Below are 24,937 nucleotides of genomic sequence, written 5' to 3'. Positions count from 1 at the left end.
GCTGGGAGGGCAGGGGGAGTACAGAGAAGAGAGAAGCTAAGGGTCAGTTATCTAAAGGACGTTTCGTCTCTTTCCCGTATTTCTTTGGCAGTTAAAATCATGGACTCTGCAGTTAGAAAACGCTACGTTCAGAGCTTGGCTCTAACACTGATTTATCTGTGTGACCTTAGACAAACTGTTTAAACTCTCCAAGCCTTGGTGTCCTTAGCTGCAAACTGGGGATGAAAAAGCAATGCCTTGAGTTCAGTTCAGGGCAGCCTCCCTATTCAGTTAATTAAACTTTGGGACATGACCAGGCTAGGGTAGATGATTACATAGAAAATATTGTTCTATTCATTTATCTCTCAGCCGAAAGGAAGGAAGGAAGGAAGGAAGGAAGGAAGGAAGGAAGGAAGGAAGGAAGGAAGGAAGGAAGGAAGAAACAAGGAAAGAAAGAAAGAAGAAAGAAGAGAGGGAGGAGGGAAGGAAAGGGCAAAGCAATGCCTACCCCACAGAACTTCTCTGAGGATTAATTAAAATAATGTATGTAAAGCACTTAGGACAGTACCTGGTACATAGTAAATGTTCAAGAAAACGTCATTACTTTATGATTTATGAAGTTACTTGATTATTTATGGTTATGTCCAGAATAGGCTATTGGGAAACATACGGTAGGGCAAGCCCTCAGCATTTCCAGAGATAACAAACACATACTTCAAAAGACTGAGCTTGGAGAAGCCAAATTTTGTAGGTCAGGAGGGAAGAACAGAAAACACCTAGCAAGCAGACCATCTTCCTACGAGTGGGAAGGTCTGCTGTCTTCGAGAAAGGAATGTCCTTGTGGGCTGGTTCTGGAGATTGTAACTTGCACAACATTTTCAAAAGAGTTTTGGAGGCACATCAGTGAGAGCAGCCTAGAGGACGGGCCCAGAGCCCCTGCAGAATCACTTTCCATTTGGCTGGAAGCCCAGGGCTCTAAAGCATCAGTCTGTAGGAAGGATACATCCACGTAAGAAGTGTGGAGGTCTTCAGGCTTGCCGAGAGCCTGCAGGATGCTCCAGACAGAGGGGCACCAGTACCTGGGGCCTGTAGAGCATGCTGCTGCGCCGGAGAGTGTGCAGTTTCTCCTCTTGGAGGGTGTTTTCTCTAAGCATCAAAATAATTCCTGACCTCCAAATGAATGATGCTCTATGGGGGGTCTGAGTTTTGGGGGTGGATAAGCTCCACTGCAGAGAATTAAAGACCCAGAACACAGGGAACAAATAATGGACACTAGAGGAGATCTCTGGAAATGTGTGCATCTCTGCTTATGTTTCCTACTCCTCGTGAAGGAGTGTGGGGGCTAAGAGTGCGATTGAGCTGTTAGGTGATACAGCTCGACTGGATTTCCAGGCCCTGCTTCCGGCCAGCTACATGCGGTCCAAGCATCTATGCCCCTTTTACTGGAAGCTTGGCTGGATTGATCTGGTATGGCCAGATTATAACCTCCTTAAAGACAGATACTGTGATTTCTATTACAGGCTCAGAATACCTTCTCTGAAAAGCCTTGGGATGATATGTTTCTGAGTGGAGACTTTGGGGGATTTTAGACAGGTGGTTTGGTATGTATATTGTATATTATGGAACAACCTCAGCGGGGTCTGGGGCAGTTCCCTGTCATCAGAAACATTGGTGATTACACAAATATTAACACAGAGGATGATAAAGACTTTAAATCATCTCAGGACAGTTTGGGTCAGGTTTTGCCACAATTTGAGTTATGAAAGAATGTCTAGTTTTCAGAGCTTTTTGCATCTCAGAATGTAGATTAGGGATTTCAGGTCTTTCTTTTCATTTCCCTTTCTTTCTCTTTATTTTCTTTTTTAAATTTCCAGAACAGTCTGCCTGTGGCAGGTGCTGAGTAGAAGTGGTTGGCATCTAGAGTATGACATCTTGATCTCCCTCAAATAATATTTGATCCTGGAAGCCAGGGGATGGTTTATTCTCAGTGACTTGGGGATTCTTGAGGATTAGAAGGATTCTACATTAAAGAACAGGAGAGAAAGACATTGAACCCACAGGCTCTCTGTCACCCTGGGCAGTAACACACAAACCCATGAATACACTGAGAATGGTGACTAGTACATGATATTCAGCGCCCAAGTAAACGAGAAGAGGGCATCACGGCACATCAGTGGCAACGGTAAGCTTTAACTGATTGCTTAGAAAATGATATTTTTAAAATATTGCTAAAATATTACTAAATGTTAAACTCAAGTTTGTTCAATGCTAAGTCAATAGCACAGGGGATTGGCAAAACGAAACAAGCTACATGGAGAATGATAATCAAGCTAACATCTGTGAATGCTTACAAGTTTTCAAATGCTGGGCTTAGCACTTTATATGCACGATCATTGAACATGGCAATTCTGCTTGGTAGCTAATGGGGCCCCATTCTGCAGATGGGGAAACTGAGGCTCTGTGAGGCTGAGTGAGTACTTTGCTACTGAGTATCCAGCCAGGACTAAAACCTGAGTCTAGCAGTATGCTGGTAAACCAGCTATCAGATTAAAGGAAGGAAGGAAGGAAGGAAAGAAAGAAAAAAAAATTGAAGGAAGAAAGGGAGGCAGGGGAAAAAAGAGAAGAAAAGAGAGAAAAGAGCCCTGATTATAGTATTTTCCAATTTCTGTGGTGTAAATACTCTCACAAGGGTTGATTTCAAGCCCACTAATGATTTACTAACCTGAATATTTAAAAATTGGCTTTCACAAACCTGGAGGAACCACCTCCTCTACACGCGATCAAGTCCACCCCATGGCCACGTCCACAGTTTGCTGCCAACTCTGGAGGATGAGATTGCAGCTCACGGAACACAGCTGGCCTGGGAGCACCAGACCAAGATGCTAGCCCCGCCAGTCAGCCACGGACACATTCCTACCTCAGACCTGGTACAGATCCCTGAGTGGGGGAGGAGGGGGAAAAAGACAGAAAAGCACCCTGTCTCCCTTTCTTCAGGCAAACTTTCCTCACCAGAGGGTGTGAGGTGGGTTCCTGCCAACCTGGCACTCCCTGACAGAAATAACAAAACCTAGAGTTCTTTTTAGGCCCTATAAACTTTTTCGCAGTGAGGTAAAGACTCGAGACTAAAAGATCTGATCCTTTTTTTAGATCCTTCAATTCCCAAATATTGCCTTCAAAGAAGAAAGGAAGTATCTTCTACAAGATGGGGAAAAATGTTTGGGTCTGCTTTTAACCAAGGGTAGAGTATTCCAGCCTAATTTGAACTCTCTTAGAATACGTTTAGGGTCTTGGTTTAGCCTCTCTGTTAATACCTGTAGGACCCCACCTTCTAATAAGGTCTTCTGATAACATGTTTCCACTAGAGGCTCCTAAGAAGGGACCGGCCTGGTATTCAATCCACAAATATGCCGAGGGCAATGATTATGTGCAGGCATTTGCTAATAAATGCAGGGCCTAGAAAAAGAGGCATAGCTTTTGTTCCGGAGCTTCTGAGACTAGTGAAGGAGACAGTCAGGTAACCTTAGTTAAATTATATTCATTTACTCATTAAAGAAATATTTATCAAGGGCCCATTAGATGCCAGGCATTTTGCCAGGCACTGGGATACCATGGTGAGCAAGACAGATTGGTTTGTACTATTATGGAGCTGACAGTCCAGTCATAAAGGGAGACATTAATTAAATAATCACAAGAATGAATGTATAATTAAAAAATGAAGTAAGAGCTCTGAGGAAATGTTAGATGGTTCTACGAGAACAAGAGGAACCTGACCCAGTTAAAGAAAGTCAGCAAAGGCTTCCTTGAGGAATGGGCAATTGAACAAAACGTAGGCGCTCACGCAGGCAAGTGGGGTGGAAAGAAAGAGAGGAATCGTGCTCTAGAGAGAGGGAACCGTGTGGGCCAAGATCCCAGGGTGAACAGGGGCACAGGGGTTTCAGGGAAATGGAAGGCCAGGGTGGGGAAAGAGCATGGTGGGTGATGAGGCAGGGGGTAAGCCAAAGCTGGTCCTCCGAGCCCTGCAGGCCCTGTTAAGGCCTTAGAACTTTTCTAAAAAAGCAAAAGGGAACTTGTAATTACAGTTTGTAATTGAAGTGTAGTTGACATACAATAGTATATTAGCTTTAGGTGTACCACATAGTGACTCGACACTCATATACGTTATGAGACAACAGGGATAAGGCCTTGGTCTCTCCCCCAAGCAGTGGGAAACCACTGGATGGTTTCAGCGGGAGACATACGTGGCAATCACAGCCAGGGCTCCTGTCGGGTAAATGTGCTACTAGAGGGGCATATAGGGAATCAACTAAAATCTAAACTGGTGTGTGTGGTGTGGAGGGAGAGGAGTGGGTTAGGGCTGGAGGATGCGTCCACATCGACTTTCTGCAGGAGGCCATATCTGAGATGAATTTTTGAAGGGAGAGAATGACCTAGCCCGGCCACAGTGGAAGGTGGAGGGAGAGAGAGAGGATGCTTCTGGGTGAGCGTGAGGGTGCGGGGGGCTCTAGGAAGAGGAGGCCAACGAAAGAAAAGGCAAGAGGACTCATAAATTTCCATTATGCTTAATGCCTGACTTCATGTAGTTAATGGATTCATTTATTAGAACAATTTGTGAAAATCCCCAAGGGCCCGTGAAGGCTGGGCTTAATGGTTTTATCATGTCATAGACTTCCTTCACTCCTCTCCTTTAACGAATCCTGAGTAGGCAAGGAACTTAGGATTAACTACTGCTCAAAATATAGGTAAATTGTAAATAGAGCCCCCCCCAAAATAAGGGCTTTTTGTGCCTCTGGGGTTTCCTTCAGCAACAAAAAGGGACTTCATTTTTTGTACGTTTCAGCTGAGTCATAAATCCCACTGCCACAGTCTATCAGGTTCATGTTGACTCAAGGCTGATTTTCAGGAGTCAACATGTTCTCCTCAGGTTTCCAGCTATGGATGTGAACTGCAGGGCGGTGAGAGCGATCTGAAGTCAGTGCAGCCACCCCCCATTACTGTCCCTCTTACTGGGGGCGAGCAGACAGAGAGCACAGTCATGGCTTTATAACTGTGGGGTGCACTGTGGTCGGGAGGAGAGGGACACCTGAGGACCTGCTGGCCTCTGGCCGAGATCTCCACAGTGATGAAGCCCAGGCTGTCAGGCTTAGACACACATGAGAATGTGAGCATTAGGACAATCCCTGGCCAGACCTGGAGCTCCCAACCTCAGGAGCCTGCTGGTCTATCTGGTCCCCCTTCATACCAAGGGGATAGAAGCAAGAATGCAAAGGATAGAGCCAAATTCATACCCAGCACTTCGAAAACGACTCAACAGAGACTCCCCACTGGTGCTAGATCTAGAAGGGAAGCCATCCTTGATGCCCACACAGTCAGGGGCACACAGGGACCTCCACTTGAGGAAACCCAGGGACAATGACAAACAAAATCCTGTCCACCAAAGACTGGCAATACAAATGGCTATTTGTACAGTTAAATGGCAACCACCAGCATATAATTATTGTCTCCTGTACCAAATTAAGAATACAACGTAGCAAGTGCTTGGGGGAAAAAAAAAAACCAAAAAAATATTTATTATCTCTTGGCTGTACTTTAAGGCACAGAGATCTGATCACTGTTGCATGTTAATGGAGAGGTGATAGGTGAAGACGCCCAAGTTTGGAAGAGCTAAACTGCTTTATATCAGAAGGAGATCCAGAAGCAAATGGAGGGAGGAGATGGAATGAGAGAGAGATTGAGAGGTTGGGCGAAGAAGGGCTGAGCAGAAAGACAGAAAGAGAGACCGTGAAAGGAAAAGGTGGGCCCATAGACGTAGAGGCTTATGGATGAACAAGGAGGGTTTGGAAGAGAGAGTGTAGATTTGGGAAAGAAATGCCATGTACTCCACAAAGTGAAGTCTGCGGATGTAAATAACATTTTTGATCTGTTACTACATTATCTGAAAAGAGCTGGATAGAGTTTCACCATATGTGAAGGGGATGTTTGGGATGGCCTGACTTTAAATATAGTTTATGTAGCATATCCAAAATGCTCTTTGGGGGTCACTGGAGCGACTGCAAAGCATAGCTGAAACCGGCGACCATGACTGGCCGGTGGGACTGCAGATTGGAAGACATGAACCACAGATATTAAAATGCCTGGAGCAAAAGAAACAAAGAGAGGCTTCCAGCATGAACCTTAATTCCAGGAAAATTACTCAAATTGTTTTGTTTTTATTGATGGAATTGCTTTCCATGTGAGCAGCTCTATGAGGCCACCTTGGAGATGCATGGATGGATGGATGGTTAGTGCAGGGCATGCAGGAGGCTAGCAGACCTTCTGTGAAGCTCACAGTGCTCCCTAGAGCCTGGCGCTGTGGGGTCTCTCAGGGAATGAGGACATGCCTGGAGTCTCGCTTCAAGGTTGACATGAGGACAAAAGTTGGTGAAAGCCAACACCTGGGTCACAAATGAATAACTTAATGAATAACAAGCTCATGGGGGCAGAGACGTGCACAGACGTGCTAGACAAGAGGTAAAAATCCCACTTCCGGCAATGATACAGGATCAGCGACGCCCCTTCACTTTTTCATGGTGTTAAGGCCAAGTGACTGCTTTGTTTCAACACACTCCTTTTGAGGCTTGGCACCACCACCTAGAAGCGGTTGACCTTGGACAGGCCATCGAACATCTGTAAGCGTCGGTGTCATTTTAGAAAAAATGGGGATCATACGAGTGTCTGTCTCAAAGAGTAATAAGGAAGGTCACATGAGCTAACTTGTACCCCAGAACGTGTGAATGATGATGATCATTATTATTATAATTGATATTATATTGCTATATTTGATAATATACACTTGATGTAATTGATAATAATATAATTGATATTACTGATGATCACCGTGTACAGCCAGCACCTGATCACTTTTGTAAGGAAGCTCCCACATAGTTTTCTGGCTCTTCTTTGCCTCTTTCCTGCCTATCCCTGTTGTCACCAGTGCATTGTTCTCCTAAGTGGCGGGGCAAGGAGATGTTTTAAAATTCTAATGTTTATTACTTTTGCTTTTTAAAACTTAGCTTTGTGTCACTGATGCATTTTTCCATGACGATATAAATCTCTATAGAGTGGGTGTCTACACTATTGGAGGATTATACCGTGTAATATGGCGGCTGCTGTGTCAGAATAAGTATGTCTCGTTAGAAAATAACGAGGAGGAAGACAGCCTTTGTACAAGGGACAGACCCACCTTCTCTGTGTGATATGAGGACGTACGGAAAGCTGGGGAAGGCTAACTGGCAGACCCTTCATCATGATCTGTCTCATCAAGGTTCCTTTGGTACAGTGTCTGCCCTTTAGATCCCTCCGGAACACCTGCCATGTGCTTGTTCCCCGCTCCACTGCTGTTCCCACCAGCAAACCCTTGACGCAGAACCCTTGGCAGTCCCTACTGTGGGCGGTCTGCGAGGCCTCCATCCCTTTTCCTATGGGTCCCCAACAGTCAGGCTCTCTGCGGGGCCGGCAGTCCCCAGCCAAAACAGTGGGAGGATGGAGAGCAAAACCTCAGTGCCGGCCTCTCGGCTTTTGTGGGTTTCAGCCAGGGCCCAGGTGTTATTTTAGTGCAACTCCAGTGTTTAATTTGAGAATATGTGTGGATCAGAAGGAGGGACCAAAACATTATTTTTTTTTCCCTTGGCCAAGTGATTAAATTTGAAGTTCTAAAAAATGCACAGCCTGGTCCAAAGCTGTGTCCAATTGGGAAGTAAAAAATGTCCTGAAAATCCCTCCCAGGCCAGAGACCTTTCTTCCTTAACCACTGCCCACCGCACAGGCCCATTTCCTGTGGCCATCACCTGGGCAGTCTGTGGTTACTAACCTACCAGGAGCCCCGTGCCCTGAGGCTCTCCTCCCCTTCTTGAAAGGGTATGTGGCACCTTTGCCAGTGGGACATTCTACAGGGTTGTCTAATTTCTTACAGCCTTGAAAACGCGATAACCAGCAGCTGCTGAGCCATGGCTGAAGGGGAAATCACAACCTTCACCGCCCTGATGGAGAAGTTTAATCTGCCTCCGGGGAATTACAAGAAGCCCAAACTCCTCTACTGTAGCAACGGGGGCCACTTCCTGAGGATCCTTCCAGATGGCACAGTGGACGGGACAAGAGACAGGAGCGACCAGCACAGTAAGCACCCATCTCTTTTGCAGCCCCCTGCCTTCCTGGTGTCTTCCTTAGTCAAGGAGGCAAGCAGGGAGGCTATCTGCATACGGGTACCCTTTCTCTTCCTGACACACTCAGCAGCAGGGTAACATAAACGTGTACAGGTCTAGGTGTGGGAAATAACACACTGTGAGAGCTACAGCCTACCTAAAGGGGTCCTATATCAAGATTTTAAAAGGACTGTCTGTTGACCTAACATAACTGCTTCGAGATCAGATACAGCTGCCAGTGTTCAACTGTTGTGGGTTTCTGTAACTAGTGAAGAAGGGCCTGGCCCCCAAGGCTGGTGAGGGCCCTGCCTGCTCTCTGACAGGAGGATCCACGTGAGGCAGGGGGCAGTCAACCCTACACAAAGACCTGGGCTCAGTTTCATGGTCATGGACGCTCCAGCGTATGTTCCCACCGGGCTGGATTTGCGAAATCCTAGTTCATAATCATAGTCTTACACATCATAAATCACGCAGCTTTCGCTCTGCGTATCATGCAGATGTGGTTGTGGTAACTGGGAAGGGGTAAAGTCATTCTCCAGACCTTATAGAAACTGGAGAGTGAGAGCAGTGGGAGCCAAATGCTGACTATCTCTTCCGGGCTTTCCCGCCAGCTTAGCTCTCAGATGGCATTGATAAACGGAGGTATGACTTTAGAGAAAAGAATCGTCATGACTATCTAAGAATAAAAATCTCTTCCTTCTGCTTTAGTACTTCTCACGGTGGTGTGTCTGTTTGATATGAGGTGTCTGGGTCCTACTGTGATGTTATCAGGGATTCCCTGAGCCAAAAGTCAGAACTAAGTTCCTGCTTAGAGGGTCAGTGATCTGATGGGTAAAGCACACTGTGAATCAAGAGAAGAAAAGTGTAGGGGAAACCAGGAGATACATAATAATAGCACAGGTAGCAAGTAAGGGTCTACAGAACAGGCTTGAAAATGAATACAAAATACTGACCTTGATGTGATATACCAAATAGTCTTAATTATTCACGTAATATGCACCAAATTACAGGCTGTAAGCACAAACGACCACCTCAGTGGTGCTCACTCTACTCTTAAATGCAAAGGTCGTGGGGTCGGAAGCCGCCATTTATGGACCAGAAGCATTGTCTCTTCCTTCCCACTCACCAGGCAGACCCTTGAGATAAAGAGCAGGAAGGCTGATGTTGGGCCTTGTAGTTGCAGGGTCAGATTTTTTGGGGCGGTTGTTTGATAGCTTGTCTTCAAATGGGCCTAGTGAATGCCTTATATTTGATAAAAACTAGGTACCGGAGTGAGGCAAAAAGGACTCTATTTAGTACATTAAACATATATATGTATGTAAGTAACATTTACTACAAACAAATGGACTTAAATTGTAGTCCATTGTGTGAGGCAAGCTACACAATTTGTGTGATCTGCCCCCTACAACACAAGGGAAAGAAGTTTTAATTCCTCTGGGATTTTAAATGTTTCTCATAAGTCTTTTTTTTTTTTAAGATTTTATTTATTTGACAGAGAGAGAGACAGCGAGAGAGGGAACACATGCAGGGGGAGTGGGAGAGGGAGAAGCAGGCCTCCCGCCGAGCAGGGAGCCCGACGTGGGGCTCGATCCCAGGACCCTGGGACCATGACCTGAGCCGAAGGCAGACGCTTAATGACTGAGCCACCCAGGCGCCCCTCTCATAAGTCTTACCCATCTTCTGAACCAATAGGAATGCTCTCTGGTGCTCAGAATCCCAGGGGAAAGACAACCATTATGCTGTGTTCCTCAGGGTTAGGCTGGCTTTTCTGGGAAATCTTGAATTCTGGGAAAACAAGACACTACAATTAGGACTTCCAAGTACTGGAATTTCTGTACAAATGGCATGTGATTTCACTGTTTTCATCCCATCATTAACACTATCAATTGCATTCTGGGTATGTAACATTGGGACAACTTCTGAAAGTGCTGTGAATTTGGCCACCTGACCGAAGAAGTCAGGAACCCCTGGAATGCAGCACCAGAAAGCTGTAAGAGTGCGTGTGAGGAGGTCTACATCCAAGTAATGCTGGATTGACTGCCAAGTGAACTTGGGCTAATTATGTAATCTTTCTGGCCTCACTTTTCTCACTTGTGAAATAAGAATACTACTACTTGCATCGCTGGTTTCTTGGGAGGATTAAATGACATGATCGAGCACAGTGCCTGGCTCAGGGTAACAGCTCAGTACAATACTGCTGTTGTTGTCATCATCACATAATCAAGGCTTCGATATATTCAACGCAGCACGTGGAAATACAGTGTAATATTTGAGGACCTTCCCTTCATTTTTTCTGTAATATTGTCTCCCAGGAAGGTCAAGGGTCTGGGTTCACGTTTTGATTCAGGGCCTCTTTGGCAACATTCAGAGTTGTGTTGGCCTATTTATTTACTCTAGAACTAGGAACAAGGGCCAAGGAGGACAGAAATCAGAGTAAGTGTGGTGAGTGAGCAGAAATCCATCTCTGTACTTGTGAATGCCAGGAGAATGGGATGGATAATTCACATACTCTCTGCAGACTCAAGGGGCCCTAGATTTGGAGTCGGAAAGCTTGAGTTCATATTCCTTCTCCGTGATTTTCTAACTGGGACAGCACTGAACAATGACAATTCTCCCCATTTTGCATAAAATGCTCTGTCAAGTCCCCCAGCCCAAGGACCCTTCCAACCACCCCTCCTGTCTAAAAATGTAGTTGTCTCCAGTGTTCCCAGCTGTCTAATCTTGGGAATAATATTGAGACTCAGCTTCCCCACCTGGGGAATGGGAATAATAACACCGCCCTGTGTGTCTGAAAAGTCTTAAAAGATCCGGCAGGCAAGAGGACTCCCGGCATGGCTGTACCCACTGAGTGTGGTTCTGTCGCCCTCTACTGCCCAGTGGCGGTACTGCCACACACTTCATTTCAAGGGTTATTCTGCATCAGAATCAATCTGGACAGGGCAGGGTCCGAGAGAGTAGATGACCCTGGCTTACCAATTAGCACCGTCTGGCGAGGGGATGGTTTCTATTCCTAGATTATTAGTTTGAGCATGACTAGAGATTGTGAGCATGACTAGAGGTCACAGGTACACAGCCATACTCTAAGACTTCCGTGAGGAAGAATATTTCTAAAACCCAATCAAATATTGAAATGAATCTACATAAATCATACCAAATAGAACGGCATGCCTTCCAGCTCTACAAGGCAAAAAAATAACTCTTTTCACAGCTTCTCTTTGTCTGCAACCGGCGGATCTCCCCTGGGCAAAACTGGGATGTTTTCAAAACATCTTTTTCCTACTTCCAGGAGAGTAAGTTTCCAAGTACCTAACAAAAGGCCTTTCTTGGAGCGGTATAAACCTACGACAGATGCTTGTGTGCAGGCCACTGTAATAATGTAGGCCTGAGTAAAATGTCCCCCTAACTCCTCAAACCACGACTGTAGACAATCATCTATACAGGCTGTGACGATCTGTTACAACGCCATTCTAGGAAAGCCAGGCAACACCAGAGTAAGAGCCGCAAACCATGAGACAAAGCAATGGTGTTAAGGTGCAAGAAGGTTCATGGTGATTCCTATGGCTTTCCTTTGGGACATGGGTAGATGGTGGCATCACCTTGAGAAGGAGGATCCTGGAAGAGGAACAGGCACAGGGAAAGATGACCAGTCTCATTTTGGACACAGAGCATTTGAGGAGTGCCTCTTGTACCATCCATATCTCCTGGTAGTTATAATTACACTTATTGTGTGAGCATTTAATGGTTTCCCCCCACACACACTAGGCTCCCTGAGGATGGGGACTTTGTCTCTTATAGTTCAACAATGCAATTCTGTGTCTAGGACATTGACTGGCACTTGGCATAATGCCCAATAAATATGAATTTGATGAGTGAATGAATTGTATTCGTGGCAGATAAATTCAGTAAATACCTACTGAGCACCTGGTATATGCCAGGCATTGTGTTAGATTCTTTCATTTCCATTTAACCATAATCTCACAAGGTTATGAATTATCATCGCTCTGCAGACACTGAGCTAACCGGGCCTGTGACCAGTTAATAAGTGGGAAAGTTGAAAGAGGTCCATAGCTTCTTCTTCCAATACTAAGGCTCTTTCCATATACCACTATGGCCCCTGACATCAATACCATGATGGTGGTCTCACCCCATGAACTGATTAAATAAACACAGTGGAGGGGTGCCTAGGTGGCACAGTCAATTAAGCATCCGACTCTTGGTTTTGGCTCAGGTTGTGATCACAGGGTCATGAGATCGAGCCCCGTGTCAGGCTCCACACTCAGCATGGAGTCTGCTTGAGATTCTCTCTCCCTCTCCCTCTGCCCCTGCCACTTGTGCTCTCTCTCTCTCTCTCGATCTCTCTCTAAAATAAATAAATAAATCTTTAAAAAAAAAGAAAAACAAACCATACTGGATTCACACAGCCTGTCACGTGGATCAGAGGGGTGTAGGTGCAGCTCCCTGTTCACTAGCTCCTTGTCCCCTTGGGGAAGTTACTTCCCCACAGGCCTCCATTTCTTCATTTTAAAAACAGTTCCCATGACCTAGGAAAGGAGGAACCTTAAAAGTGGTATAGCACATAGTAGGTGCTCCAAAAATGTTATTCATCATCATCACTCCTAGGCTTACTTGACCTTCTTTCTGTAACCATCTGATCTCTGTAGGCTGTTAAGTTAAATGAATGTTAGCCTTGCTCACGGGATTTAGTTTTTATCTTTATATTTTTATAAATTCTTTATCTCGGTGTCACCAGGACTGTCTAGGTTTGGTGCTCTCAAGGCCTGGAATGTAGGAAAAATGTGCCAGGCCCAGCAAGCCCTGCCCTGTCTAACTTCTCTGGCAGAGAGAGCAAGCTGTGGTGGGCAGAGCAAGGAGGGGCTCCATGTTCCATTCTGTTCTTCCTGCTGCACTTTCTTCTCGGGCAAAAGAGGACATGATTTGTTCCTCAATGGGTTGAATACCTGAACGGTAACTGGAGAAGAACAAGTTCATGAGCATCCCAAATCTGCAGCCTCCTCTGTGACCCACACCCCCTTGCCTCCCCAAGCACATAAGAGACTGTGCTGGGAACAGGATTACTGGCACTGCTCACTGCACAAATGGAAATGTTCCTGAGCGAAGTGTGTGCCAATCAAATATTTATAAATCAAACCACATCCTAAAGGCACTAAGGGAGTTCACTGGTCAGAGGAATCGTACTTTGTAGCCCTTTATAAAGGGCAGATCCTTTTCAGTGAAATCCCTCCCACCTCCCTTGTTTGGGGGCTGTGCAGACTTCAGTTTCTGGTATGACTCGGCACCTCGTGGTAAAGGCACCTGGCTCCCCACCAGCTTGGGCTGCAAGTCAAGACAGTTTTTCAGATCACCAAGGTGGGCAGAACTGGGCCCTGCTTGCAGAAGTCAGCAAGCAGGGCCGGTCTTCAGGCAGAAAGGCTCCCCAAGCCCCTGCAGGGTATTCCCACCTTGGTGAGACATGATGCCAGAGGTCTCCCTGCCCCTCTTCCCACTCACCCCTTATCTGATTATACAGAAGAGGTTTTTCTAGATAGACTCCTTTTTTTTTTTTAATATCCACAGTCCATGGACTATATCAAAATTTTCCAGGCATCCTTTTTTCAGACCCTAAAGCAGAAGCAGACACCTTTACACATTCTAAGAAAAGTCTTTTTCATATATATATATATATATATATATATATATATATATATATATATGTATGTATTCCAAACCACTGGAGTTTTTTTTCCACAAACTCACTTTTTTTTTTTCTTCTCCATCTTTCTCTAATGTTTTACGGAGCCCAGCTTGGGGCTACATTTTAATTATAAATGCCACTGACATAAAACAACCTCACTGAGTTCTGAATGAGGCTGACCTCACTTTGGGTAAATACAGCAAAGGACGGGAAGTCTCCGACCCAGAATAAACTCGGCATGTAATCTTTTTTGGCCTCTCTTTGGACAGCAGAGGTGGAAAGCAGGCTTCAAGGCCACGGACGTGCTACCAAAGCAGAACCTCCCTCTGCATTCATTTGTCCCCTGAATGCACCAGTTGTAATCTTATCTTTTAAAAATTTCTAGGGTAAGGGAGGAAGACGCAAGGATGTCTTGGGGCTCGGAACCATGGTGCAGTGCCCCAAAGCTCACTTCATCTTGGCAGTGGCAGGCTCATAACACCTTTCCCTTCTTTCTATCCTTGGAAAGTAAGAATCATGTATCTTCCTGTGAATAAAAGTACTGCTAAGAGCTAAGGGAAGGTACTGCAGAGAAGAGAAAACCAGAGATATAGACGTAGCTCTGCAGAAAAACAGGCGCACTGCCTAGTTAGGGGCTGGCATGTCCACCCAAAAGCTCTGGGTTCACCTTGATGTACGTTCCTCCAAGGAAAAAGCCCCGTGAAGGGGTCCAAACTATAAGCCCAGGGCAGGGAGGAGCACGATGCACAAAGGTGGAAATTACACTGCAGTATTTTGACATTTAGTTTTGATAAATGGGCCATTCCTAACCAGCACACCCTTCTGCGTTTCCTAGTAAAGAAGCAGGGCTCTGGATGCCACTGGGCACATCATGGTCACAAATCCACCAAGCAAACACTTACAACCTGTGTATAAAAAATGTAGCCCATTTTTTATACTGCTTTGTAAATTTGACTTTCTCTAAGAAGCTTAAGTCTATCTTTACAAAAATTTGCTGGTGAGGGGCAGAGAAGAGGCCCGGCCGGGGGCAGAGAAGGCAGGAGCCCCAGACAGTGGCAGAGCCTCTGTGCCTGTGCAGGCCGTGGGGGCTGGGAGAACTGGGGACCACAAGAAGGCAATTAAAAAAATAAATAAGTAAAATAAAACAACAAATTAAAAAAAAGATTTTTTAATTAAAAATTGTTTCCATTTCTCCTGCTAAGTCAAAAATGGAACAATAAGTACTCTACGGACTAAATGACTTGTCTCATTTTTCAAAAAGTACTTGCCCTTTCATCCTAGGGATGTGATAGAGCCAAGGACCTTCCTGTCACAGACAGCAAGTCCTAAATTCCCTGCCAGGGATGAAGAAAAGCTGTTCCTTCCCGTTTGCTCAGGTGTTAGTTAACCTGGTGGAAGGTGCTGGAAAAGGAAACTGAGCAGAGAATGGGGGGGCCCTCGTGCCCCCTCACCCCTGTCCTGCCTCATCAGCTTTCCTGGCTCCCTGTCACCGCCCAAGAAGGCTCACCTTTACTGATACCTAGGTTTGGGTCTACACGGGGCCTGGGTCAAGCCTGAGCCTGGTCGTAGGGCATCAGGAGGGAGTCAGGAGCAAACAACAGGAGTCTTGGCAAGCTCTGAGTGTTTGCCCATTGACTAAGAGCAGAGCCTTATACATCAGCTACGGCCCCGAAAAGGAGAAGTCCATGGTCACCAGCAGCCCCATCACCCAGACTGAACCAGGGTCACCCAGCGGCTGGGTTTGCCTTGGAATTGTGCTTTTAACAAAATGAAGAGCTAGGACAAAGGGAAAGTTCCTCCCACTGCCCTCCCCAACTCGGCCCTTCGCCTCACCCTCCCCAGAGCAGCAACGGGTATGAATGTGGTCTGAATCTAAGGCACATTTTCCCAGGTTACTCCCTATATATTCATGACCTATGCACACTGTTTCGTGTTTTATACAGAATTTCATCAAGGATTTACTGCATTCTTTTGCAATCTGCTTTTTTTCACCCTACATTATTTTCTGCTTTTCTTTGAAAGATAAAATATATATATACATTCTACCTATCTAATACATATGTGTATCTACCAATAATATGTAGTACATACGAAATAGAGAGTTTCTGCTGTAGCCGTTGCACTTGTGTTTGCTTGTAGCTGAAAAATGAGTGGTTTCTCTAGTGTGCGTCTTTATCATTACAGGGTCTGAGCCCCCTCGGCTCCTGGGGCGGGGTCCCTGGGTGGCATGGGGTGCGGGTCTCTGCACGCCACAGACGGGCAGGGAATGTGTGCTGACTGAGCGGTTTCCAGGCCGTTGGGTGTTGCTCCGAGAGGGAGGAGCTGTTGCTGGTCCAGGCTGTGTGGCTACCCCTCCCCTTTCTGAGCCCCCTTTCTCACACACACACTCCTTCTCGCTCCTCCTGGGCAGCAGCTGCCGGAGGCTGTAGGTTGAGAAGACTGGAATGGAGTCACTCGAGGGAGCCAGACACCTCGTTGGTTCCACAAGCAGCCCTAGCTGGGTGTTACTCCTTCCTGCCAGGCCTGCTCGCAGAGGATATATGTTTAGGAAACTTAGCCAGAAAGAAATCCAGTGAAAATGAGCTATGAAACTTGGACATCCTGGAGAAATAATATTTACAGAGGAAACTCTTGAGACAAACTCTCACCAGTGCAACAACCCTGGCGTTGGGGCTCATGGCTGAGGACTGAGTCCTGTGCCAAGCAGCTCTGGCTCATGTGTACCTCCGTGAGGCCTTCACGTGGCCAACATGGGAGTCCATAGTCCACAGAGGGAGGACTCGACTCTACCTGCCCCCGCCCCGCCCCCAGAAAGACAAACGGAGACTAGGGAAGGCAGAGAACAGAAATGAGCTAGGAAATGAAAAGCTTTCTAAAAACGCTCCTTGCTGATAATGATGTGTCAGTGTAAGTCCATCAGTTGTAACAAATGTACCACCGTGATGGGGGTGTTGGTAATGCGGGGCTGCACATGTGTGACAGCAGGGGATATATGGGAAATCACTGTATCTTCCCTTCAGTTTTGCTGTGAACCTGACATGGCTCAAAAATATAAAGTCTATTTAAAAAAAGCATCCTTGATTACACGAAAGGACCTGTCCTTCGGGATTTCTGTAGCACCTATAATGTGTTTGAATAAATACCTACATAATGGGTGGGTAGGTGGAAAAAAAGTCCCAGGCAACCAACCTGGAGCTACAAATGGGACCCTGGATGACTATCCGCCATCTTATACATCTTGTCTGACCTTGAACACAAGGGGGTGCAAGGAAAGAGAATTTGGCTGGATTTGGATCCATCTTTCCCACCACTGGAGCCCAAGGTGTTGTATGAAAGAGAAGAAAGCACAGGATACTTGCAATCCTCAGAGCTGGGCTCTGGTCACGACGTGACTCCTGATTAGAAGTATAATGTTGGGTAAAACATTTTGTCAGCAAGCTTTAGTCCTCTTCCCTACAGAACAAAGCCACTGCCACCTTCCTCCAGACAATGCTGGGAGAAGCAATGAAGTTACTGTAGCTCCGTGGAAATGACAGCGACAGTCCTGGGCCCTCTCCATGCATTAAATCATTTAATCCTCAAAACAATTCCAGGAAGCAGGTACTGTCATCACGCATAAGGCAAAAGAGCTAAATAACTTGCCCAATGATCACACAGCTAATACACAGCCAAGCCAAAATTTGAATTCGTGTAGTTTGATTCTGGAACCCACACTCTAATTTTATACTGTTTATACCAGGATAGAAACTAGCATGATGCCTGGCATGTTTAGGTGATCCATACACAGTCCCTTCCCTTGGTCTCTCTTAAACATACAGTATTATGCAGAGAAACTGGCAGGAAAATGTATTTAAAACTTCTCAGAAAACCATAAGATCCAATGAAAACACAAAGCACTAAAAAACCCCAATTTTACTGAGATATTATTCATATACCACAGAATTAACCCGCTTACAGTGTACAAGTCAATGGTTTTTCTTTCTTTTTTTTTTAAGATTTTATTTATTTATTTGACAGACAGAGAGATAGTGAGAGCAGGAACACAAGCAGGGGGAATGGGAGAGGGAGAGGCAGACTTCCCGCCAAACAGGAAGCCTGATTTTGGACTCGATTCCAGGACCTTGGGATAATGACCTGAGCTGAAGGCAGACGCCTAATGACTGAGCCACCCAGGCGCCCCCAGTGGTTTTTCTTAATTCACAGATTTGTGACTATCTCCACAATCAATTTTAGGACATTTTCATCCCCTGCAAAAGAAACCCTGTACCTCTCAACCAGAATTTCCCCTTTGCTCTCCCCACACTTGTCCTCAGCCCCTAGCTACCACTAATCTATGTCCTGTCTCTATGGGTCTGTCCATTCTGGACATTTCATTTAATAGAACCATACAATATGTGGTCCTTTGTAACCGGCTTCTTTCACTGAGCACGTTTTCAAGGCTCATCCATGTTGCAGCATGTAAGAGTACTCCGTTCCTTTTTATGGCCGAACAATATTCTGTTGGTGCAGCACGGCTGTGAAAGGTATTTCCTTAGATGTTAGAGCTGGGAAAAACTTTAGAGACTGAATGCAAAGCCTTCCCATGTTACTGATAAAGAGACTGTGGCCTTGAGGTTAAGGAGCCTCACCAAGGTCACCCAGCGGGCTGGTGGAAGAGCCCGGAAAGCTCTCAACTCAGTCCCTCTTACTTCATTCCACAAAGCATTACTGGAAACATCATTCAAAGTGCACAGCTTATAGATGATGGACAGCAGGATCATCTCTGCAAATATTGGCCTAACATCATCCATTCGACAAATCTATCTTGGCTGAACCAGTGGGCAAGGCACAGTGTGAGGTGCTGCAGACCTAGGGGCAACAAGACAGAGACGATCCCTGTTCTTTCCCTGGGTACACATTCTCCTGGGGAGGCAGAAATAAAGGAGCAAACCCCTAAATGACAAAAACAATTGTTCGCCGTATAAAGTGCCACAGAGAAAACAAAGGACCGAGAAGGAGACAACGGGGGGACTCAGGTGGCATTGGCAGGGACAAGGTTGTATACAGACAGTTGTGGGGGCCTTGAGTGGGAAAGGCCCTTCTGAGGAGGAGGCATTTAGGCTGGGGCCTGGAGGAGGAGAAGGACCAACTGTGTCAACATCAGGGTTTAGAAGGTGCCAGACAAAGTGTCAAGCGTGGGAAGTGGGAGAGAGCTTGCTGTGTTGGGGGAGTTAAATGGGTGGGGCAGGGTGAGTGGGCGAGCAAGTGGTGTGGTGTGAGGCTAGAGAGGAGGCCCAGATCATGATGGAGGCCTTCTGGCCTGTTCTCTCATGACTACCCTCTCCGACTAACCCAAGTCAGGAGGACCCGTGGGAAAGGAGATCAGTGGCTTCCGGTTTCCTTCCTGTGAATTAGATAAACTCCACTGACCACAGGAAGTTGGAGTAGAGGAGACCCGAGTCTCTGTAGTGAACACTTCCAAGGACAAGAGAACTGCATCTTCAGTAAGGGTGAGTAACTATGTATCACTCTCGGGATGAATCAGAAGATAAGGAAAACAGGGAAATGAGAAAAAACAGACATATTAATAAGGAAGCGGTTAAATGATTATGGTGTAGCCACATAGTAGAACACGGTGCAGCTGGTAAAAAGAATGAGGTTAACTCTTTCAGTGCTGAACTGGCAAGATCTCCAGTTGGTTGTTAAGTCTGTGTTTAAAAAAAAAAAAAAGGCAGGAGGGATAACATGTATTTGCCCAGTCGCACAAGGGAGGCTGGGGGACAGAGGTAATAGAAGGGAGACTCTGTCTCCTCTTAACACGGTTTCCAAGTTCAAAACAGGTGAATATATTTCCTATTCAAAGAAATTGAATAAAGCAGGAAAACAAAGAAAAGGCAATGAGGGGTCTCCAGCTGCCAACCAGAGCCTGGTGTTCCTTCCAGCCCACCCTGCCCCTCAGCCTCCGACTAAGCTGATTCTTAGGGAGGTCAGCTTGTGCTCCCAGAGAACGGGGTGCTCACTGGTCCTGTTAGATTTTTTCACCCCTAGTCATCACGATGGTTGTGACAGTCTAGTGACCAAAGAAATCGTTCAGAGAGCCCAGAATTAATTTTGCTTCTCAAACGTGATCCATCAAAGGATCTCCCCCTCTACAGCCACCAGGGGGAGAATGAACAAGTGAAGAATTATTGAGTGGCTGTCGTACTGCAGGTAGTGGTCCAGCAGTGGGCAAGGCTCCTTAGGGTTATTAATCAGTGTAAATGGGGAGTCTAACTCAGAGGAACTCAGCTCCTTGCCCTCAACCTCATAGTTTCCCAACCGCAGCACTACTGACCTTCTGGGTTGGATAATTCCTTGTTGTGGGGGCCACCCTGAGCATTGCAGAATGTGTCACAGCATCCCTGGCCCCGACATACCATCCTCACTGCAGCTAACACAGCCCAAAATGTCTCCAGACATGGTCAGATGTCGCCTGGAGAACAACAGCACCCCAGGGTGAGAACCACTGTTCCCATCCCTGCATTTCCAGACAACTGCTTTGTCTTCCCAGTGAGAAGCTGGGGTTCCCCTCTGCCTCTGTCTCAGCTGGGCTGCCGCAGAGCCTGGCAGTTGACTGAACTTCATGGTGGGAGAGTTCCCCGAGTTTCAGATGCAGTAATCAATCCAACTTCCTGGGAAACTCTTCGTCTGGGAAAATAACGCTATCAGATTTTTTAAAATAACCATCTATCTGCGAGAAGCTCCCATGGCGGAGGCTGGGGCCCTAAAAAGGCACCCTCAAAGCAGGTCGCTAATGAAAGCAAAACACACTCAGGCTGGCCAGCTCCCCACCCTGCAGCACCTAGGAGACAGAATGTCGCTTCCTACCGTGGTTGCTTCCCAGCCAGGAGGGGACAGAGACAGAAGTGCGTGAGGGGTCATTCTGTAACCAACAGGGGGATGGAGGGCACGCCCACCATCATCTCTCCTTCTCTCAAGAACATCACTCCCAAAGGGCAGCTTTCTTTGGAGGGCAAAGAAAAAGGAACTGTATTTCTATGTTTTGATTAATTTGAGGCTCATCCTTGAGGGCACTGCGAAATGAATGAGCAGAATTTTCCATGGCTAACTGTCCTGGCCGCCAGGCCCTATCGGCAAAGGTTTAGTGTTTATTTACTTTTGCTCATGTTATTTTTGTTTCAGTTCAGCTGCAGCTCAGTGCGGAAAGCGTGGGGGAGGTGTATATAAAGAGTACCGAGACTGGACAGTACTTGGCCATGGACACCGATGGGCTTTTGTACGGCTCAGTAAGTATGAGGCTGACATGCTTCCAGACACGGCCAAGGTTTGAGGTTTCCAGAAATCGTGTTACACTGAGTGATGCAAATATAAAGCAACAATTAGTCTCTGTTTGTTATTTTTTCCAGCAGGATTCCCACCCTCTACCGTGCCTTATTTTAGGCGCAGGCATGAAAGACTTTCTTGTGGTGCTCTCTCAAAATACTCAAACGTATTATCACCTAGACACAGAGGAGATATTGATTGAAATTTTAGTAACTCCTCAGTCAATCATTCCAGAATACCTATTTCCACTTCATTCATTCATTCCAAAAATGTTTCTCCAGCACCACTGCATGCTGTAAGCATGTTCTCCAAGCTTTTCACAAAAATTATAGAGCCTAGACTCTAGCATGTGACTCATCACCCAATAAACCTTCAGCAAGTGCCTCCTGTGTCTAAGTACTGAAGGGATGTGGCGATGAATGAGCTACATCCCTGTCTGAGCGTTTACTCAGGAGCTAAAAATCCTCCACATCTTTTGCACCATCCCTCCTCTGGGTAATTCTTTACACAGGTTTGACTCATTATATATTGGTCTTTGTGAGAAAAGAATGGAAACAGACAGTGTGATTTTTGCCCCTCTTGGTGTCTCTGGTAGAAGATTTAAATGGAAAGAGAACTAAAGCCAATGGACCCAAGTTTTGAAATTATTTCTGAATCTCAATGATCCTTTCTCTATATCCTAACAATTGATCACTGAGGCTTGGCCAAACTCCTTTCTTCCCTTTTATGAAGATGTCTACAAAAAGGCAGCTAGTAGGGGGTTTTGGTCTGAAGCTCCCTTTAACTTACAACAAATTGCCAAGGGGCTTGGGCACAGAAAACTGCCTCTTAAAGCTATAACTTCAGCCAGGGTTCAGGATGTGAACACAGTTTGGTTTGTCAAGTCGTCTGCTAAGGGTCAGGAGATGAGACTGTCAGAGTAATGAGCAGCCTCCGTAGGCTGTTTGCTGAAATATGGATCAAATGGTACAATTTTAAAGGGTTTGGAGGTAGGTAGTGACTGCTACACAGGAAGCAGATTTTTTTTTTTTTAAAGTGGTTCTTCTACTTGGTAAAAAAATCAATCAACCAATCAATCACTGAATCTCAGACTCAAAACTGAATCTCAATTCTCTGCAACTTTGGCAAATTACTCACCTCCCCTGAGCCTTATCTAAAATGAAGATAGTAATTGATGGTGACTACCACATATAGGGGTTAAGAGGGGTCAGAGAGACAATGCACAGAACCCACCCACCAATATTGCTGACACACGGGAGGTACTCCATCAGTGAGAGCTATAAGACAAATAATAATTTTATAAATCCCTTATTCTCATTATTTCATAGGTTACATTTATAGTTTATGGCTTTTCCTCTTTTAAATCAGTTTTGATATTTAATATAATCTTCTACTTGTATAAAGATCTTGAGGGAGAACCCCCAAATCCAATTTCCTCTGGGCTCCCACCGTAGTCCTGCCCATCACCGTACTTCACCTGAAATATTCAGAGGGTAATCTTAATACATTATGCCTAATAATCTATATATTTCTCCACTAATAATGACAAGTTCTAAAATATCTCAGAGCTCTGCCTCACACTCTTAACCAGCTCTGGGTATTAATCCACCCTGCTACAAATTTTTATGTCTGTAGAAAGGACATATTATTTTAAAAAATAAGTTTGAAAGGCTATATATCAAAACATTAATATATGTATCTCTAGGGGTGGTAAGTGGCTAATTTTACAATATGTGAATGCCTGTCTTATCCAAATTTTCTACAGGAGGCACATGTCACCCATTTAACCAACTGAGCCACCCAGGTGCCCCACATGTCACCCATTTAGTGGGGGGAAAAAAGTGTGCTAAATATAAAAAAAAGAGAATAATTTTTAAAATAGTCATGAATCAACTGTTAATCTCCAGGCCCTTGGCATTGCACCAAGTGCATCACAACTCCTGACAAATCCTGGTTGAGGGACAGACGGAGCTCCTCGGATACGTCCCTGCTGACTCAGCCTGTGACTCAGCCGCTGTGTGTGTGTCAACTGCCCTAGTGTAACGGAGACATCAGGAGAGGAACGTGGCCGTCCTCAGCTGCGTCACAGAACGCAGACCTGATGCCCACTGAAGGGTGCCATGGGGGACCCTCCCTGCAGGGGAGCGGGTAACCCACACACATCCACAACTGCCTACCTCCTCCCACACCCAAAAACGTGCATCAACCGCTAACGTCTGCATAAGTTCCTTTAGGGGCAGCAGTTACCCAATTAAATATTAGTTATCGCCCATCTTATTCTAAAAGGATCCAAAGTGTCTCACCCAGATATTACTGCACGAGACTATAAATGAATAAGAAGCAGGAAACGTCCTGTTCCGTAGTTCCTTACTAATCAAACATGCCCACAAATAAAGAATAATGAACAACAAGATTGGAAACCACCAGGAAGGGCATCACCCACCGCTGTGGGTGAAGAGATAACATTGAGATCACGTGACTTGGAACTGGAGCAAAATCAATATACAGCATACATATTTTATATCCAGATATAATAAATGTATTCTAAAATCCTGATGAATAGGAAGTTCAAACGCCTGGGGTTCTTCCCACTTTCTAACAGATGAACTCCAAATAAAACAGTAATTGTTGGTAGATATTTTTAAAGTAACTGCACTATTGAAAATGTTGTAGTGATCTTTCCAGCTTAATAAACTGGCAGCTGCACTGGATTCCACTGTATGGGTGTGCCCCTCGCCACTTAACCAATCACCTTTCCATGAAGATGTAGGTTGCTTCGAATGTGTTCCCATTATACCCAGTACTTCAAAGACCATCCTCGAAAATACCGTTTTACACTTGCTCAACTATCTCCCTAAGGCTCAATTTCTACAAATGAAATTGCTGGGTCAAAGGTAATACATATTGCCAAACTACCCTCAGAAAATTGCTACCAATTTATCTCACCAACAGTGCACAAAAGTGCCTATTTTCTATGCTCTCACAATACTAAGCATTGCAAATTTTTTTTTGTTCTTTTCAGATATTACAGCCAACCTGTTAAATTGGTTTTAATTTGCATTTTCTTGTGAGATTGAAAGTTTTCATAGGTTTATTTCCTTTTTTTTTTTTAAAGCAGAGATAGCATGCCATTTTGCTAATATCATCAGCCTCTATCCGTATGGCCTTATCTATGTCCCTCCGTGTTTACGTACATAAAGATATGAGGAAGTATGTTCATCACCGTTAACAGTTGCCTATATCTGGGTGGGTGGCTTTGGGGTGGTTTTTAAATTTTTCTTTCTTTTTCTTAAAGTAAAGTTGTGATTTTTGAAAAGTGCAATTCTTTAAAAAAAATACAGTGCAATTCTTCAACTTTTTATACATAGGAAAAAATAAAGCTATGTTCACTTTTTAAAAACTTTAAGTTCCAGGATAATGTTTCATGCTTAGGATACATTTTGTACAAGTGTTTATATCTCTAACAATGCTAAGGTAAAAATCCTGATATTGTTAGGGAAAGTCACCAGGATATAAAATAATATTAGTAGGTTTCCATTTATTTTTCAATCCAAACTTAAAAACCCTCACCACATCGCAGTTTGGTTTTACCGGTTTGGGCCTTTTTTCAGTGTCATGTCCGTGTGCCGGGCCTTTAACAGAGACAAAAGGCTCAGCCCTGCCCTTGATGTGCTGTGGTCCTGGTCATTCCAGATCTCCCCAGCTGGGAACTCTAGGGTCCTGAGGGCAGCAGATGGAAGGGAGCTTGCAAAAACAGTAAATGAATTTGAAGGCTCACTAGGTGCTG

At 45.3% G+C, this 24,937-nt stretch overlaps 1 protein-coding gene, 1 long non-coding RNA gene and 1 other non-coding gene across 8 annotated transcripts in view; 2 read left to right on the top strand and 1 right to left on the bottom strand.

The window, feature by feature from the left end:
- Positions 1 to 20,805, bottom strand: part of LOC113928890 — an 89,949-nt gene extending 69,144 nt beyond the window's left edge. The window contains exons 1-2 of the long non-coding RNA XR_003521993.1: positions 20,695 to 20,805; positions 9,830 to 9,941 (exon numbers count right to left, since the gene is read on the bottom strand). This is a non-coding gene — a long non-coding RNA (uncharacterized LOC113928890). The remainder of the gene's footprint in view (positions 1 to 9,829; positions 9,942 to 20,694) is intronic.
- FGF1 (fibroblast growth factor 1) overlaps positions 1 to 24,937 on the top strand; it is a 93,744-nt gene that overhangs the window by 65,274 nt on the left and 3,533 nt on the right. For 5 of the 6 annotated variants that reach the window (XM_027605144.2, XM_027605139.2, XM_027605140.2 and 2 more), the window contains 2 exons: positions 7,928 to 8,130; positions 21,010 to 21,113. In XM_027605144.2, the coding sequence (XP_027460945.1) occupies positions 7,962 to 8,130; positions 21,010 to 21,113 (273 nt within the window). In that variant the 5' untranslated portion in view covers positions 7,928 to 7,961. Of the gene's footprint in view, positions 1 to 1,853; positions 2,162 to 7,927; positions 8,131 to 21,009; positions 21,114 to 24,937 lie in introns of all 6 variants that reach the window. The other variant, XM_027605143.2, reaches the window with a different exon arrangement.
- On the top strand, positions 231 to 357 carry LOC113930071. The gene has a single exon (XR_003522441.1). It is a non-coding gene; the product is annotated as a small nucleolar RNA SNORA36 family (small nucleolar RNA).

The sequence above is a fragment of the Zalophus californianus genome, chromosome 5 (assembly GCF_009762305.2).
Source record: "Zalophus californianus isolate mZalCal1 chromosome 5, mZalCal1.pri.v2, whole genome shotgun sequence".
In the NCBI taxonomy this organism is placed as follows: Eukaryota; Metazoa; Chordata; class Mammalia; order Carnivora; family Otariidae; genus Zalophus; species Zalophus californianus.
The sequence above is the reverse complement of the archived record's forward strand: the minus strand, read 5'-3'. Positions and strand labels throughout refer to the sequence as shown.